Consider the following 14615-nt stretch of genomic DNA (forward strand, 5'->3'; position numbering starts at 1 on the left):
GATAGATAGATAGATAGATAGATAGATAGATAGATAGATAGATAGATAGATGGATAGATGGATGGATGGATGGATGGATGGATGGATGGATGGATGGATGGATGGACGGACAGAAAGATAGGTGGATAGATAGATAAACATTGCTCAAAAGCAAAGGATGAAAGAGGATAAATACTTCAACTTTTAAGTAGAATCCTCAAACATATTTTCTTCAGGAAGAGAATTGGAAGGTACTAAATGGGTCAGACACTAGATGACAACATCAAAAAAGAAAAACAGTCTATACTTGAATCAAAAGGAAATCACCAATCCAATGCATAAGCAGTCATTTTAGAATAAGCCTCTGAGTGTCTTCAGATCGATGGAGACACCAAGTTAGAAGGAAAAGTCTGATCAGACAATGTGTGCTCCAACCAAAGCTATTTAAATAAACTGTTAACTTCAAGAGAAGGGAAATAGACAAAGTAAAAACATTGAATATCACCATTTCATGGAGTGGTTAGATCAATGTGAAACAGTCTCCATAACTAGGAAATTTTTAACAGCCCAGAAATTGATTCAAATGACAAACATTTAATCTTTTTACCAAATGGAGAAATTATAATCTATTTTTATTATTTATTTTAATATTTATTATTTAAATTTATTTTTTAAAAATGCATAATGACAGGTTGGTCATTGAGCTTAGAAGACTGATGATGAAGGATGAGTCTAGAGGCCTCATGATGAAGCCTGAGATCCACCTCCTGACAGAGAGGTGATAAACAAAAGAAGCAGAATGAGACATTCTTTTTAAATGTAGGCAATTTATGGGAATTTCTTTGCTTGGTTATGCATTTTTCAGTCAAAATTTTATTTTCCTTTAATTGAGAGGTAGAGTAGGGGGAGAAAAAAATAGATTTTTGGTCATTAAAAAAAATTAAAAAAATAAAAATGCAGAGAAGGATTCAACTTAATTCAACAGGTATTATGGCAAAAGATTCTGATTCAAATTAATCTGACATTTAATACCTTGTGACCTTTGGCAAGGTCACATAACCTTTCAGGAATTTACTTTTTTTCATCTGCAAAATGAAGGATTTAGATTAAATAACTCTAGACCTGGAAGGAACATCAGAAGCTATGATCCTGTGAACAAGAAGTCATATTGCCTCATAAAATGGTAAGAAAAAAATCAATTTGGAAAAAAAAATGAGCCTTTAGAAAAGTTGGTATGAGATCCATCTACGCAAATCACTCCTAAAGCATTTATAGATGAAATTGGAAGGAGGAATACAAACATAAGAAAAAGGAAAGAGACCTGCCAACATTTCTATGGCAATCTATTGTTACCAATGACAATCATTAAACAAAGCCAAAGGAAACAGCAAGGATTTGGAGCCAGAGGCTCCTCTGCACCTCCTATCTGTGTGACATCTGACCTTTGTGAGCTTCAGTTTTTTACATGTAAAATGAGAAGTTTGCCTTAGATCTCCTACAAGGTCTCTTCCATCTCTAAATCTATGATACTGTAGCTTACATATCCAGGTCAGGAATCGGTAAAAGCACGGAAAAGGAAATGTAGGCCAATATGTGTGGAAGAAATCCAAGCAGTACCTAACCTTTTAAATTTCAAATGCTCTCAGGAATTGAGTCTCAAGATACCCCAGAAGGAGGAACTCCAAAATAGTGCAGAGAAAAATCATAGATAGCACTTTTACCAAAAAATAAGAGGCAACTGAGAAGTCCATGACTATCAGCTCATAAATATGTTTCCTAATTCCATTACAGTGTGAGAATTATCTGAGCACACAGTGAAGATTCCTTCATAAAAATATGAAAAAAGGAAGAGATAAGCTTTTGCCAATTATTTTCTATAGCAGACTGCATCTTTACAGCAAGGCAATTAACTGGAAATCTTATCCCAAAGTGTTTATTGTCTTTAAAATGGGTTTGACTTGGTGAACCAAAACACAGTCTTCATAACATTCCTCAGACAGTGTCTTCCATATATACATTAAAATTATAAGAGTCTATGAGAGATATGAATACAAGGATCATTTCGTTCAAATGCTCTCTAAAGGAAAAGGTTGAGGAAGTAACTACCTATTGAAAAATTAGTATAAATTCAGAACAGAAGCATGATAATTAAAATTGTAGATAGATAACTTAGAACAGCTAAGAAGGATTAACACATTTATAGTTTATCATTCCTAGGGCTGTCATATGGAATTGGGGTTAGACTTTTTCTGCCTGGCCTCTCAGGAAAGAACCAAGAAAAAATGTTTGCAGTTGCAGAGACAGATTTTGGTTCCATATAAGTAAAGATTCCCTTATGCAATCAGAACTGTTCAAAGGGCCAAAGAAGTAGTAATGTTCCCTATCAATAGAAATCTTCAAATGCTAGCTAGATGACTATTTCTCCGGGATATTGTAGAGGGAATTGGACTGGAGACAGATTGAACTAAATGGCCTCTAAGTTTTTTTCCATTTCTGAAAGTTTGTAATAATTTGTTAGAATAAATAAGACTGCATCCCTTGATTATAATTAGTATGTTAAAGCACTGGCTGAACCTTTGGTCCTCATGAGAAATGCAATACACAAATCCTTTTATGTATAATTTATAATTTTGCATTAGAAAATTTAACTATATTTAACATATATTAGTTGTAGTTCAAAGGATTCTGGCCCCTTAAAGGAATATTGGAGTAGTAAACTAGTTTGTTCTAAGAGTATGTTATGGTTAATGGAAAACAGCTGAGATGGAATATCACCCTGTGTCTCTGCTGTAAAAAGGCAAAGGGAACAAGAGAAAGATGGGTTGTCTTTGATGCAGAGAAGAGTCAGGGCAGATAGGTGGTACAATAGATAGTGCACTGGGCCTAGAGTCAGGAAGACTCATCTTTCTGAGTTCAAATCCAACCTCAAACACTTATTAGCTGTGTGACCCTGAGCAAGTCACTTAACCCTGTTTGCTTCAGTTTTCTCATCTGTAAAATGAGCTGGAGAAGGAAATGGCAAACTTCTCCAGTATCTTTGCCAAGAAAATCCAAATGGTGTCACAAAGAGTTGGACACAGCTCGACAACAACAGAGTTATTTTAGAAAGGTCATAAATGAAAGCCTGTTCTAGAAGGGTAATTGCTCCATAAGGAAATGTAAGTAAGTGGAAAAATTAAGTTTTGAAAATCCAGAAAGAGCCAAATGCAATGAAGCTAAAACAATAATAATATTTGATTGTTATGTAGTCTTCTGAAGTTTGTAAAACACAAGATGTGCGTTGTATCATTTGATTTTCTCAACAACCCTGAGAGATAAGCACTACAGTCATCATTATCTTCTTTTTACAGATGCAGAAACTAAGTCTCAGAGAGGTTAAGTGATTAGTCACTTGTCAGAGACAGGATTTGAACCCAGGTCTTTTTGGTTCTAAAATTAGCACTTTTTTTTTTACTACACTATATACTCTCCTACTATAGTACTAGGCCTTCAAGATTCAGCTTATCTTACTAAGCAGCAAATTAACATCAGTTTGATATTTAAACACTGGAATTTTGTCTGCTTTAAAACTGAGATTGAATGGACCAAATAAAATTATCTCAGTCATGTGAAAAAGATACATAATATTTAAAAGTAATTTTCTTTATTTCCGATTTTATAGTGTTATCAATTAATATTAAACAAAAGAAATAAAACATATTTTGTTGATTACATGTATCTCTTTTGTACAACTATTGGTATATTTTTTTCTGGGTTTCTAAATTTTTCAATCTTCTTTTTGTCCAGACTTAAACCACTGTCTGCCAGAACTAGAATGGAGATGTATCAATAGATGGAAAAATGTTATAATTTTACTGTGAAATAAAAAAATTACATCCTGTTTCTATTTTATTTTCTTTATGGATTAAATTCTTTTTACAGTGAAAACTGTAAAACTGCAGTTTGGTTCTTTTAGGCACTCTAAAATTCTGCTAGATTCCCCAAACCAGAAGTACTACATATCACATGGTGAAATCAATGAAAGGTGAGATTAAACATATTTTGAAAGTTACAAAAGCTTGGGGACATGCTCTCAAAACATGAACAGAAATATCGTAAGACCCATTGAAATCCCCATCATGGTACACCAGCCAGTACTCACTGCATGTTCCATTCTTGTCTCTTTTCATGATTCTACCTCTCCCACCTTCTCCTAACTATGGGCAACCCCGAGGGTTGAACGTCATCTTCTAACCCACCCTCTTCTCTTTACATTTTCTCTCCCTAAGTAAATTCTTCTTCCAATGGTTTGATGAGCACTTCTCTGCTGATAACTCCAAAATACTCCCTCCAGCCCTTTTCTTTCAATTCATCTCTCCTCATGTATTTGCAGGTGTCTTTCGGGCATGTTTCATATTTATTTATTTTATACTTCACCTCCTCCAATTCAACACAAACATATGGCCTATATTTAATGCTAGGAAGATACACTATAAGTTAACAGATGGGATATGTTCAGATATAGTGGGCAAAAGATTGATAGGGAACTTAAAAAACAATGACATTAATTACAAAACCCTCTAATTTAGTAAAAGAATAATAATTTGAATGTTCCCGAGGCAGAATGAGATGGTAGAAAGTGTTCTGGATTTGGATTCAAAGGACATAGTTTTGAATCCCATCTCTGCAACTGTGTGACCTTAGACAAGTTATTTTACCACTCTAGGCTTCTGATTTCTCATCTGGAATATGAAAGAATTGGACTAGATGATCTCTAATGTCATTTCCAGTTTTAAATCTCTGGCTATGACTGTCCTTGCTTTTCAACCAAACCAAATTTTAAAAATAAGTTTCTTTTTTTTTAAACCCTGAAACAAAATTTCTTTCTTTGCATTGGAGCAAGTATCTTTTGTCGACCTGTTAGTGGGCTGAGTGTGTTACAAATGAATTGTTTTCTGTATTGAAGGGCTGATAAAGACATTGCATACCTATCTCCCAAGCTCCCACTCCAATGTTGTCAATGCCCCAAGTTCACTCCCATGCCATGACAAGGCATTGAAGTAGGCTGACAGGTATGCCAGTAATACAGACCCTCTTAGATTATCAAAAAAGCTTTAACTATGTCCTTAGTGACTATCATCTGAGGAAAAGCATATATTTCAGAAAGTTTCATTACCAAAGGGCTGGCTTTTAAAATAATGATAGTTGACATTTATATAATGATTTACATAAATTATCTCACTTAAGTCTCACAATAACCTTGAGAGACAGGCACTTGATATATTGTGATTCTCACTTAACAAATGAGGCAACTGAGGCACACGGAGGCTAAATGTCAGTTTTTGTTGTTCGGTTCCTTCAGTCATTTCCAATCCTATGTGAGCCCAAATGAGGTTTTCTTGGCAAAGATAATGGAGCAGTTTACCATTTCCTTATCCAAGTCATTTTACAGATGAGGAAACTGAGGTAAACAAGGTTAAGTGACTTGCTTAGGATCACACAGTTGGTGTCTGAAGCTGGATTTGAACTCTGGTCTGTCTGACTCCAGGCCCTACATGGTACCCACTGTGCCACCTAGCTGCCCCAAAGTGTCAGTAGAAGTGTCAAAGAAAGTATTGTTCTGATGATAAGCATCAAAGAAATGATTCAAACCTAAGTCTCTATTAACTCTAGGATGACAGATCTTTCCACTATCCTACCATGCTTTAACCATAGTAACTCAAGAAGATGGTAACAGATTTGTAGACAACAAGGTTGTTTTGGTAGCTGTGAGACAAATGGAGAAACTAGAGACTGGAGACAGAGAATTCAATAAGAGGGGCATTATGGTCCAGGTAAGGAGTTACAAGAAACTAAATTAAAGAAGTAACATGGCATTGTGACTGGAGAGGCTTGGAAAGATGTAAAAGATATTAAGAATGTAGAAACAATAGGTCTTTAAAACTGATGGAATGTAGGGCTAGGGGAAGTGGGATAAGTCAAAGATGAGGCCAAGATTTTAAGTCTGAGTCACTGGGAAGGTGGTGGGATTATGGGATAAACAAAAGAAAAACGATAAAGAGAAAATGTTAAGTTTATTTGGGATGTGATAAGTTTCAGGTGCTAGTGAAGGTGTCCAGGAAGAAATACACAATAGGCAACTGGAAACACAATACATGAACTCAGGAAGAGACTAGTTCTGGATATAAAGACTTGGAATGATCCATGCAAAAGCAATAAGTAAAGCCACAAGAATTACTTCTTTTCTTTTCCTTCACTCTCTCAAAGATTCTATGGATATAAGACTACTATAGGAAGAGAAAAGAAGGGGACAGAGGTTTATGGAACAGCCATGCCTAGTGTCAAGGAAGAGGATGAAGATCCATCAAAGGAGACCAAAGGATATTCATAAAAAACTGTCATAAGGAAGCTAAGGGACAAGAAAAAATATAGAGGGAGGAGCTGGTCAACAGGATGAGGTTTTGCAGAGGTATCAAAGAGGCTGTAGAACTGAGAAGAGGCCGTTCGATCTGGTACTTAAAAGGTCATTGATGACATTAGCCGGAGCAGTAGCAATGACAGGAATGGAAATGAGTTTGCAAGGGTGTGAGGAGTGAGTCTATCGTGGTGGAGAACAGGTAATAAAGTGCAGAGAACCCTTTCTCAACATTTATATGTGAAGAGTATAAATATAGGACTATTAACTTGAGAACATAAGAGGGACAAGGGAAGTGTGCTGTATGTTTGTTTTAAGAGTCAAGGAGAGGAGTGGCTAGGTGGCATAGCGAATAGAGCACCAACCCTGGAGTCAGGAGAACCTGAGTTCAAATCCGGCCTCAGACACTTAGCACTTACTAGCCGTGTGACCTTGGACAAGTCACTTAACACCAATTGCCTTGCCCTCCCCCCCCCAAAAAAAAAGGTAAAAAAAAAAAAAGGAGTCAAGGAGACCTGAGTATGCTTGTAGACTGTAGGGAAGGAATAGAGAGGAAATGACTGATGATGAAAAAGAGAATAACAGATGGGGCAAAGTCCCAAAGCGAAAAGAAGGGGATAGAATCAAGGTCACAAATCGCCATGACAAAGAGAAAAGGGACACTTAATTTCAGAGACTTCAGCAAAGGATGAAAATATAGGTTAGGGCATAGAGAAGCTTCAAGGGGTGTGGGTGTGGGTGTGGGTGTGTTTAGCTAGTGACAAATGGAAGGATTTTATACATTTAAGAAGACATAATAAAACCTTTCTTCTGTACAGATGCCTTTTCCCTCCCTTCTACTAACAGTTTATATATACACTGTATGCAGAGACCATGATTTTTTTTTTGCATCCCTCATAGTGCTATGCTCCTAAAAGACATTCAGTAAGTATTTGTTGAATTTGTCAATTGAGTGATTTTTGTTTGGAACAATGGCATTTCCATAGGTACTGTTAATTCATATCCATAGAAATATCTTTTAAAGAGAATATTACCATTTCAAGAGTCATTTCATTTACAACAATGAAAGCAAAAAGAGTGGGAACTGGAAAAATGACTACTTTCTGGTTTCTTTGAGCTTTATCAGCTGTTCTGGCTTTGTGACTGACCTTGGCTCTCTGGCTGACAACCAAGAACCTAAGTAGGTCCCTAAGGTAAGGGGAGCCCCATTCTCTGGAGCTTAGTTTTCCTTAAGGAGCACATGTGCCTAGAAACTGAATGTCTAGGTCTTGAATCACTGACTAAATCAAGAATATTTTACTGTGTCAGGTACAGCTCAAGCTTGTCATGTAAACCGTGGTTTCTTCTGTTCTTAAAATCCATCTCTCTACTGGACCATTAAACTAGGAACTCTTCGGAGGAAGGGATTGTTTTTGCCTTTCTTTGTGTCCCCAACTTTGTGTCGCTGCATCGTACTTGGCAGATAGTAGGAGCTTAATATACATTTGTTAATTTATTTTAGTGACAATTCTCCGTATAGTAACTAATATAGCTCAAGTGATCAGTAAATATTGATCTGAGTGAACACTTCTTGAAATAAATAATGCCAAGTTAAAATCATTAAGAATGAAAATTTGTGTATGCCAAGATAATTTTAATGATACTGTATTTTCATTTCATATTTGTATTGCCATAACTCTTGCACAAACACTGGTGGTTAGAATGATGATTCTATGAAATTATTGTTATACCAGTTCATTTGTTTTTTTAGCTTATACCTCCAATATTGAGAATCAATTTTTACTTTGCTTGTGTAGAGAGGGGTTGATAAGCTTCTGCATTGGTTGCTAATAGATGCACGAAAAAATATTTCAGTAATTATCCATGAAAAGAAAAAGAAGCAACTATAGTTTGTGAGTGGTTTTCATCACATAGGGTTATAACAAATCTTAAAATACTCATTTTAGTAACCAGCTTCCAGGAAAGTAAAAGAATTCATAATATAATTAGTTTTCTAGAAAGGTTAATTTTTAGATTTGTAGACTTTGCTGCATGACATAAAATGATGTGGGGTCACAGAAGAACATTTCCACATACTTGACAACATGAGCTAATATGTAAAATGAAAAAAACATTGTTTTGATTTTTAAACTAAAAAATACATCATTTTCACTTGTTACAATTGTTAGTCCTGCAAATAATATTTCTGGAGTGGAAAAATAGAGTTGTTATTTCTTTTCTCTTCATTCTGCATCAACATGAAGAATTATAATGTCATTTAATTAAGTTATTCTCTCTTCATTTCATCTGGTTTCCAGTTCTCCCTCTCATTTATACCTATTCCATTAAGCAGACAACTGTTTACAGACTTCTCCTTTGTTCCAATATATGTCTGACATCAGAGACAAGCCTTACTCTCCTGCCCTTAGAATCTCAGTTGTCCCAGATAACTTCTCAGCAAGAAGTAAAAAGACTTCTTTATTTCTCCACAAACTGTTCTATTTGTTGCTGCTTCTTCAGCACCATTGGCTTTTATTTGAGAAAACTCAAATACTACACTCTAGCCTAAAACAATGGGTATCTAACAATTGTGTTGAGTGTCTGATTCTATATCAATTTGCAGATTAGATATAACCAGTACAACAAATGCTACATAACTAACAACAGACTTTGTCTTACATGAATGGAACAGAATCAGCCTAGCTCCCTTGTTCATGTACCATGAAAACAATTTGCCATCTGCATATTTTTCAACTACCATAGTCATTGAAAAAATATATTTTAAATATGAGAGTCAGTGCAATGGATACCTAGCCAACCACAGGAGATCCATACTTTCAGTCACAAATCTGACATAACTATAGCAAGAATTCTGAGTGCTTTGCCCTTACTATAGGCCCATCTTCTCAACTTTTCTTTTCTTAGCCGCTCTGAAATTAAATCCCTTTGGGATCATTTCCCAAATGAACCCAGTAGAATTAGTCCTTGGAAAAACTGCCAATGTTAATATGTCACATGTCATAATGGCTCCACCTGGTGCCCCATATGTAAACTACCATATTGTTCTACCAGGACCATTTGGAGTATTTGCTTGTGTGCAAACATTAAGCTAACTGGATGATTGGTTTTGGCTTTAGAAAATGAACAACTTCTGGTAATATTGAAAGGGAAAAATATTTATGTTTGGACCCATAGAAAAAATAATGTTCAGCAAGGACAGATAAGATGAAATTATGATATATTCAGTTTTGCGAAATTCAATAAATTAACATTTTTATCCCTAAAGTACAGAAGTAAGGAATTCTAAATATTCCTCTGAATGATTTATCTAGTGATTTCAATTTATGAAAACACTTATGTGTCATAATTGGATTTTTTAAATAGTGGTAAACCTTATGTATGAGTTGACAGATATATGTAGAAAAGAAGGGAAAGGGAAAGAATGAAGAAGGGATACAGGAAAAGAGAGGACGTACAACCATGGAGAACAGAGAAGGCTTAAGCACAGTCTTATAAAGCACACACATGCACACACACACACACACACACACAGAGTAAATAATAAAGCTTAGACTCAAAATTTCTATAGCCATGGCATAATCTATCATCTATAGTGGATTTCGTACCAAATAGCTACTATGAGGCTTGAGTGCCCCAAAAGATCTTCCCATCATTTCTCCAGGTCTTGAGAAGTTTATATGGGGATTAAGGACTACAGCAAGAGGGTAAAGGGGTTGATGTAAGGTTCATAGGCCTTTTCAAAGGGTTGCTTAGGGGCTCAGATTTTCAATTTGAACAATTCACACGCAAGTCACAAGTCACATTTTCATCTTTAGTTAGAATGATGGTATTTCCTATAAAATTACTATCTAATTTTGGTTACTTCTCACTCTACCAACATAGTACATAGATACCCAGTGATAGTAATAAGTAATGATCATAGAATGATAAATGTGCAGTTTGAAGATACTTTAGGAGTCCGTCCAATTTCTTCATTTTACAGATTTGGAAAAGTCAACAACTTTAAGTAAAATGATTTGACTACAGTATCACACCCTATATTCCAATTCTTCTGTTTCCATATTCAGTGGTATTTCCATCATATGTATTAAATATTTACTTTAAAAAAGAAATTCTTATCTTGGGGCAACTAGATGGGGCAGTGAATAGAGCACCCGCCCTGGAATCAGGAGGACCCGAGTTCAAATCCTGCCTCAGACACTTGACACACTTACTAGCTGTGTGACCTTGGGCAAGTCACTTAGCCCCAGTTGCCTTGCCTTCCCCCCTCCAAAAAAAAAGTCTTATCTGCTATTGACCTTAATGTTTTTTTTGTATGTATGTATGTATGTATGTGTGTGTGTGTGTGTATATGACCTGACATTTATAGTGACCCTTCCATAGATCTGATTTTGGAAATTGTGTCTCTGATGCTAGAAAGGACAGAGAGGATTTATATCTGTATACCACTCTGATGCATATAGAGAATCCTACCATATGGATATGTCCCATATAGGATAATTATAACTTGAATAGTTAGCATGCCATTGTAGCAAAATGATAAGCAAAATTCTCTGACGGAGAGTCAGGATCTTGATTTACATAATAAGTTTGAGTAAGAAGCTCCTTCCATTCTTTGGTTCTCTCATCAAAAAATACCTCCCCCTTGTAAAGTATGATAAAGAATGGTTAAAAATTTCTAGGTATTATTACTATATTCCTTAATGTAGTTATTTATGCGCTAAGCTATTAATTGCCAAGGTCCAAATGAGATAAATAACAAGCAAAAATTTTCCTTTTCATTAGGCCAAGGAAAGTCTAATAAGGATTAGTAATTGGAGTACATTCAATAAACAACAAGTTTTATTACTTGTCCTTTTGGAAAGAGCTTTAGTTGAAAGTGATGTAAATTTGTTGTATGAAGGAGACATCAAAAATGAATAGCATCTTTCTTAAAAAAAAAAAAAAGACCGCTGAACATAAATTCTATCATTTAGGTTCTATCCATAAGTCTCTGTTTAAGTTAGCAGAGCTCACAGAAAACTTCCATATTGGGGAAAATTCTACTTTTTGTTCACCAGGAAACAGTATTCCTAGTACTATAATTGTGATTGTAATTTATGCATTGTGGATAGCTAGCTCCTGTGATCTTTTTACCCAGTTCTTTTGCCATGAATATTTTATATTTTTTTTCCTTCTAACACTAAGGAAATCTAATGCAAAGGACAGATTTATAAATAGAGTTTGAAGGTATATGTTCACCCCTCAAATATTGAGAAAATTAAAAGAATTAAGTTCTTAAATAAACAATTTGGCACATGCAAGGTGAACACATTTATATTAGCACCCAGTATTAGCCATCAGTAATAATTTGTCTTACGTGGGCTAACTAGAGGATTACTAAAGAAATGGAAAAGGAAATAAATTCTAGCATCTTGCTATTTTACTTTCCATTGACATATGGAGAGCTTTAGATTTCAACTCAAGAATTGGAAGTGGCTTATACTCAAGATTTTCCTCTTCTGTATTTCAAAGTACAGGTTCATGATACAAAGGTAAAACTCATGTACCTGTTTGCAGTTTCAAAGAAGTTTTCCCCTAGGAAAGAGGCAAAAAGGACCTATGTTTTATTCTTTATGCTTCCCTAGGATAGCATAACTTTGTTCAACCAAGTCACATCCAGGAACCTTTAGTGTTCCTTTTACTATGCAATTAAAAAAAAAGAGGGCTGGAAATAAAGAACCATTCACTGGAAATTGTAAAGGAAATATGTTGCTGTTGTTAGCTGGTTTCTGAAACCTGGTTCCCTTTCTCTAGACTAAATGTGGTAGTGTTTCCTTGTCATTACTAGAATACTCAAAAGAACCTAGCTTGCTTCCAAACAGAAAAGGTTCTACAATGTAACTGACAAACACCATGTGAGGCAATTTTTAAAAAGCAAAGCTCTTTCTTGTTAATGATCTGGATGTTCTTACTTTTTAAAAGAAACTTATAAACACAGTAGGAATATGTCATAAAAGCCAACTTGTTGTTCTTAGGGCCCATGGCACCTCCCCTTGAAATAATCTAGTCTTTTAAATTATTCTTTTGAGCAACACACGATTAGTTATAATTATTGATTTTGCCTTACACTAACCTTGTTAACACTGTTAAAAAAATCATTGGCCTCTTGTAACAGGGTCTTCCTTTTCTCCATGAGTTGGGCAAACTCTTCCTGAAGCTGGTTTAACTTCTGGTTTGAAAGCTGTAGGTGTTCTTTCTCCACATAGTCTTCTGTCAGCAGAATTCTGAGAGCTTTGCTCTTCAATGTGTCAACAGCTGAATTCCATTCCTAAAAGAGAACACTTTCATTTAGTTGGTTCTACACAGCCAGCACTTAATTGTCTCTAATAAGGTTTAAAAAAAAACCACACCATATAGAAGGTATTGACTGTACTTGTCAATCAACTATTGTGTCTGGCATAATATCCAGGGATTTAATAATGTATTAAGTATTTGTCTGAAGGCATATGCCATATTGCCACATCTATCATCCCCCAGCTTTCCATTGAAAGGAGGGAGGTATGGTATAGCATCTCTTCTCTGGAACCAAAATTTGTCTTTACAAATGGAGTGTAGCTCTCTCTGTGACTTGTTTCCTTTTACATTATTGTAATATTAAGAAAGAGGAAAGAAGAGAAGGAAAGGGAAAAGAGAATGGAATGAGATCTAGGAGGCTTCTGGGTGAAGCTATTGAAGAATCAAGTAGCTTATACTTGCTTTCCTTTCACCATATCCACCGTCCCACATATACAAAATACATTTATATCCATTTTCAATTTGTATCACGGCCAAGTCCCCTTTTTTAATTTAAGGAAAAAAGGAAACAGATATGAATCTTTCTCTCCAAATCCAGTTTTGTTGCCAATACAGGAAAATGTTGAAAAATAAAGAAAACATCACATGGCTAGTTGTTGTTGCTTCAGTGTCTGCCAGAATTTTTAACTGAAAATTAAGGTTTGTTATTCATCACAAAATTAATAGCTATTGTTGTGCAGTATTCCCTCTCTCCTGGCCTTAAAATCACCTTTCAGTGCTTTCACTCTTAATGAAATATAAACATTCTAGAGAAGAAAAGAGGCAGTTTTTTTTTATTTTCCATCATATTTGAATGCAAAACAAAAAAAAAAGAAAAGGAAAAAGGATAATACTTGGAATATACCAAAGATTTTAACATTCACTCTATTTGAAGGAAAATCCAAGTTGCTCTCAAAAGCAGATATGTCAGATCTAGTATAATAAAACTATGATTACCTATAAGACAATGGTTCTGAGAGTGGGGCTTTGGTGGGGCAGGGATAGTAAGAAGCACTTTATTCCAAGGTAGATTAAGGGATAGGCACAGTTCATTTGTCAATGAACTAAAAATTAAGCTCCAAATTCAGTTTGATTTTATCATAGCCTCTTTGAAATTGCATCTGTTTTCTCAGAAGCAACAGAATTTTATTACAATACTAAGCATGTCTGCTTAGTCATTCATTCATTGCACAAATATCTAACATTGTGCTAGTGGTGAAAATACTAATACTCCTATACATACATATATAAGCATATACACACATACATGTGTGTGAATATCTACATACATATATAAATGCATACATATATTATAGACTACGAATTAATTTCCAATATTAACATTTTTAAAGCCACCAAAGTTCTAATCTTTTGCTCATTTAATCATGGTATGAAGGCCATTGAAAATAAAGCTTTAGGGGTAGCCAAGTACCACAGCGAGTAAGAGTACTGGCTCCAGTGTCGTGAGGACCTGGGGATCGAATCTGGGCTCCAACACTTAGCACCCACCCAGAAACACCTGGCTGTGTAACCTTGAGCAAGTTACTTAACCCTGATTGCTTTAGAAAAGAAAAAAAGAAAATAAAGTTTTATTAGTGGAGGAGGAGGAAAAGAAGAAGAAAGGAGAGGAAGTAGAGGAAGAAATAAAGGAAGGAAGGAAGGAAGGAAGGAAAGAAGGAAGGAGAAAGAGAAAAGGCCAGGAAAGAGAGAGAAAAAAGAAAGGAAGGAAGAGAAAGAATGAAAGAGAAAGAAAGAAAGAAAGAAAGAAAGAAAGAAAGAAAGAAAGAAAGAAAGAAAGAAAGAAAGAGAGAGAGAGAGAGAAAGAAACAAAGAGAGAAAGAAAGAGAGAGAAAGAAACAAAGAGAGAGAGAAAGGAAGGAAGGAAAGAAGGAAGGAAGGAAGGAAGGAAGGAAGGAAGGAAGGAAGG

General features: G+C 35.3%; 1 protein-coding gene across 1 annotated transcript in view; it reads right to left on the bottom strand.

The window, feature by feature from the left end:
* The window catches only part of CCDC141 (coiled-coil domain containing 141), a 298856-nt gene that overhangs the window by 143543 nt on the left and 140698 nt on the right, over window positions 1-14615 (bottom strand). Inside the window, exon 8 of the mRNA XM_069068555.1 lies at window positions 12489-12683. Within this exon, the coding sequence (XP_068924656.1) occupies window positions 12489-12683 (195 nt within the window). The remainder of the gene's footprint in view (window positions 1-12488; window positions 12684-14615) is intronic.

Source organism: Petaurus breviceps, unplaced genomic scaffold (assembly GCF_028583685.1).
Source record: "Petaurus breviceps papuanus isolate PSGF00001 unplaced genomic scaffold, PetGlider_PUasm1.0 90763, whole genome shotgun sequence".
In the NCBI taxonomy this organism is placed as follows: Eukaryota; Metazoa; Chordata; class Mammalia; order Diprotodontia; family Petauridae; genus Petaurus; species Petaurus breviceps.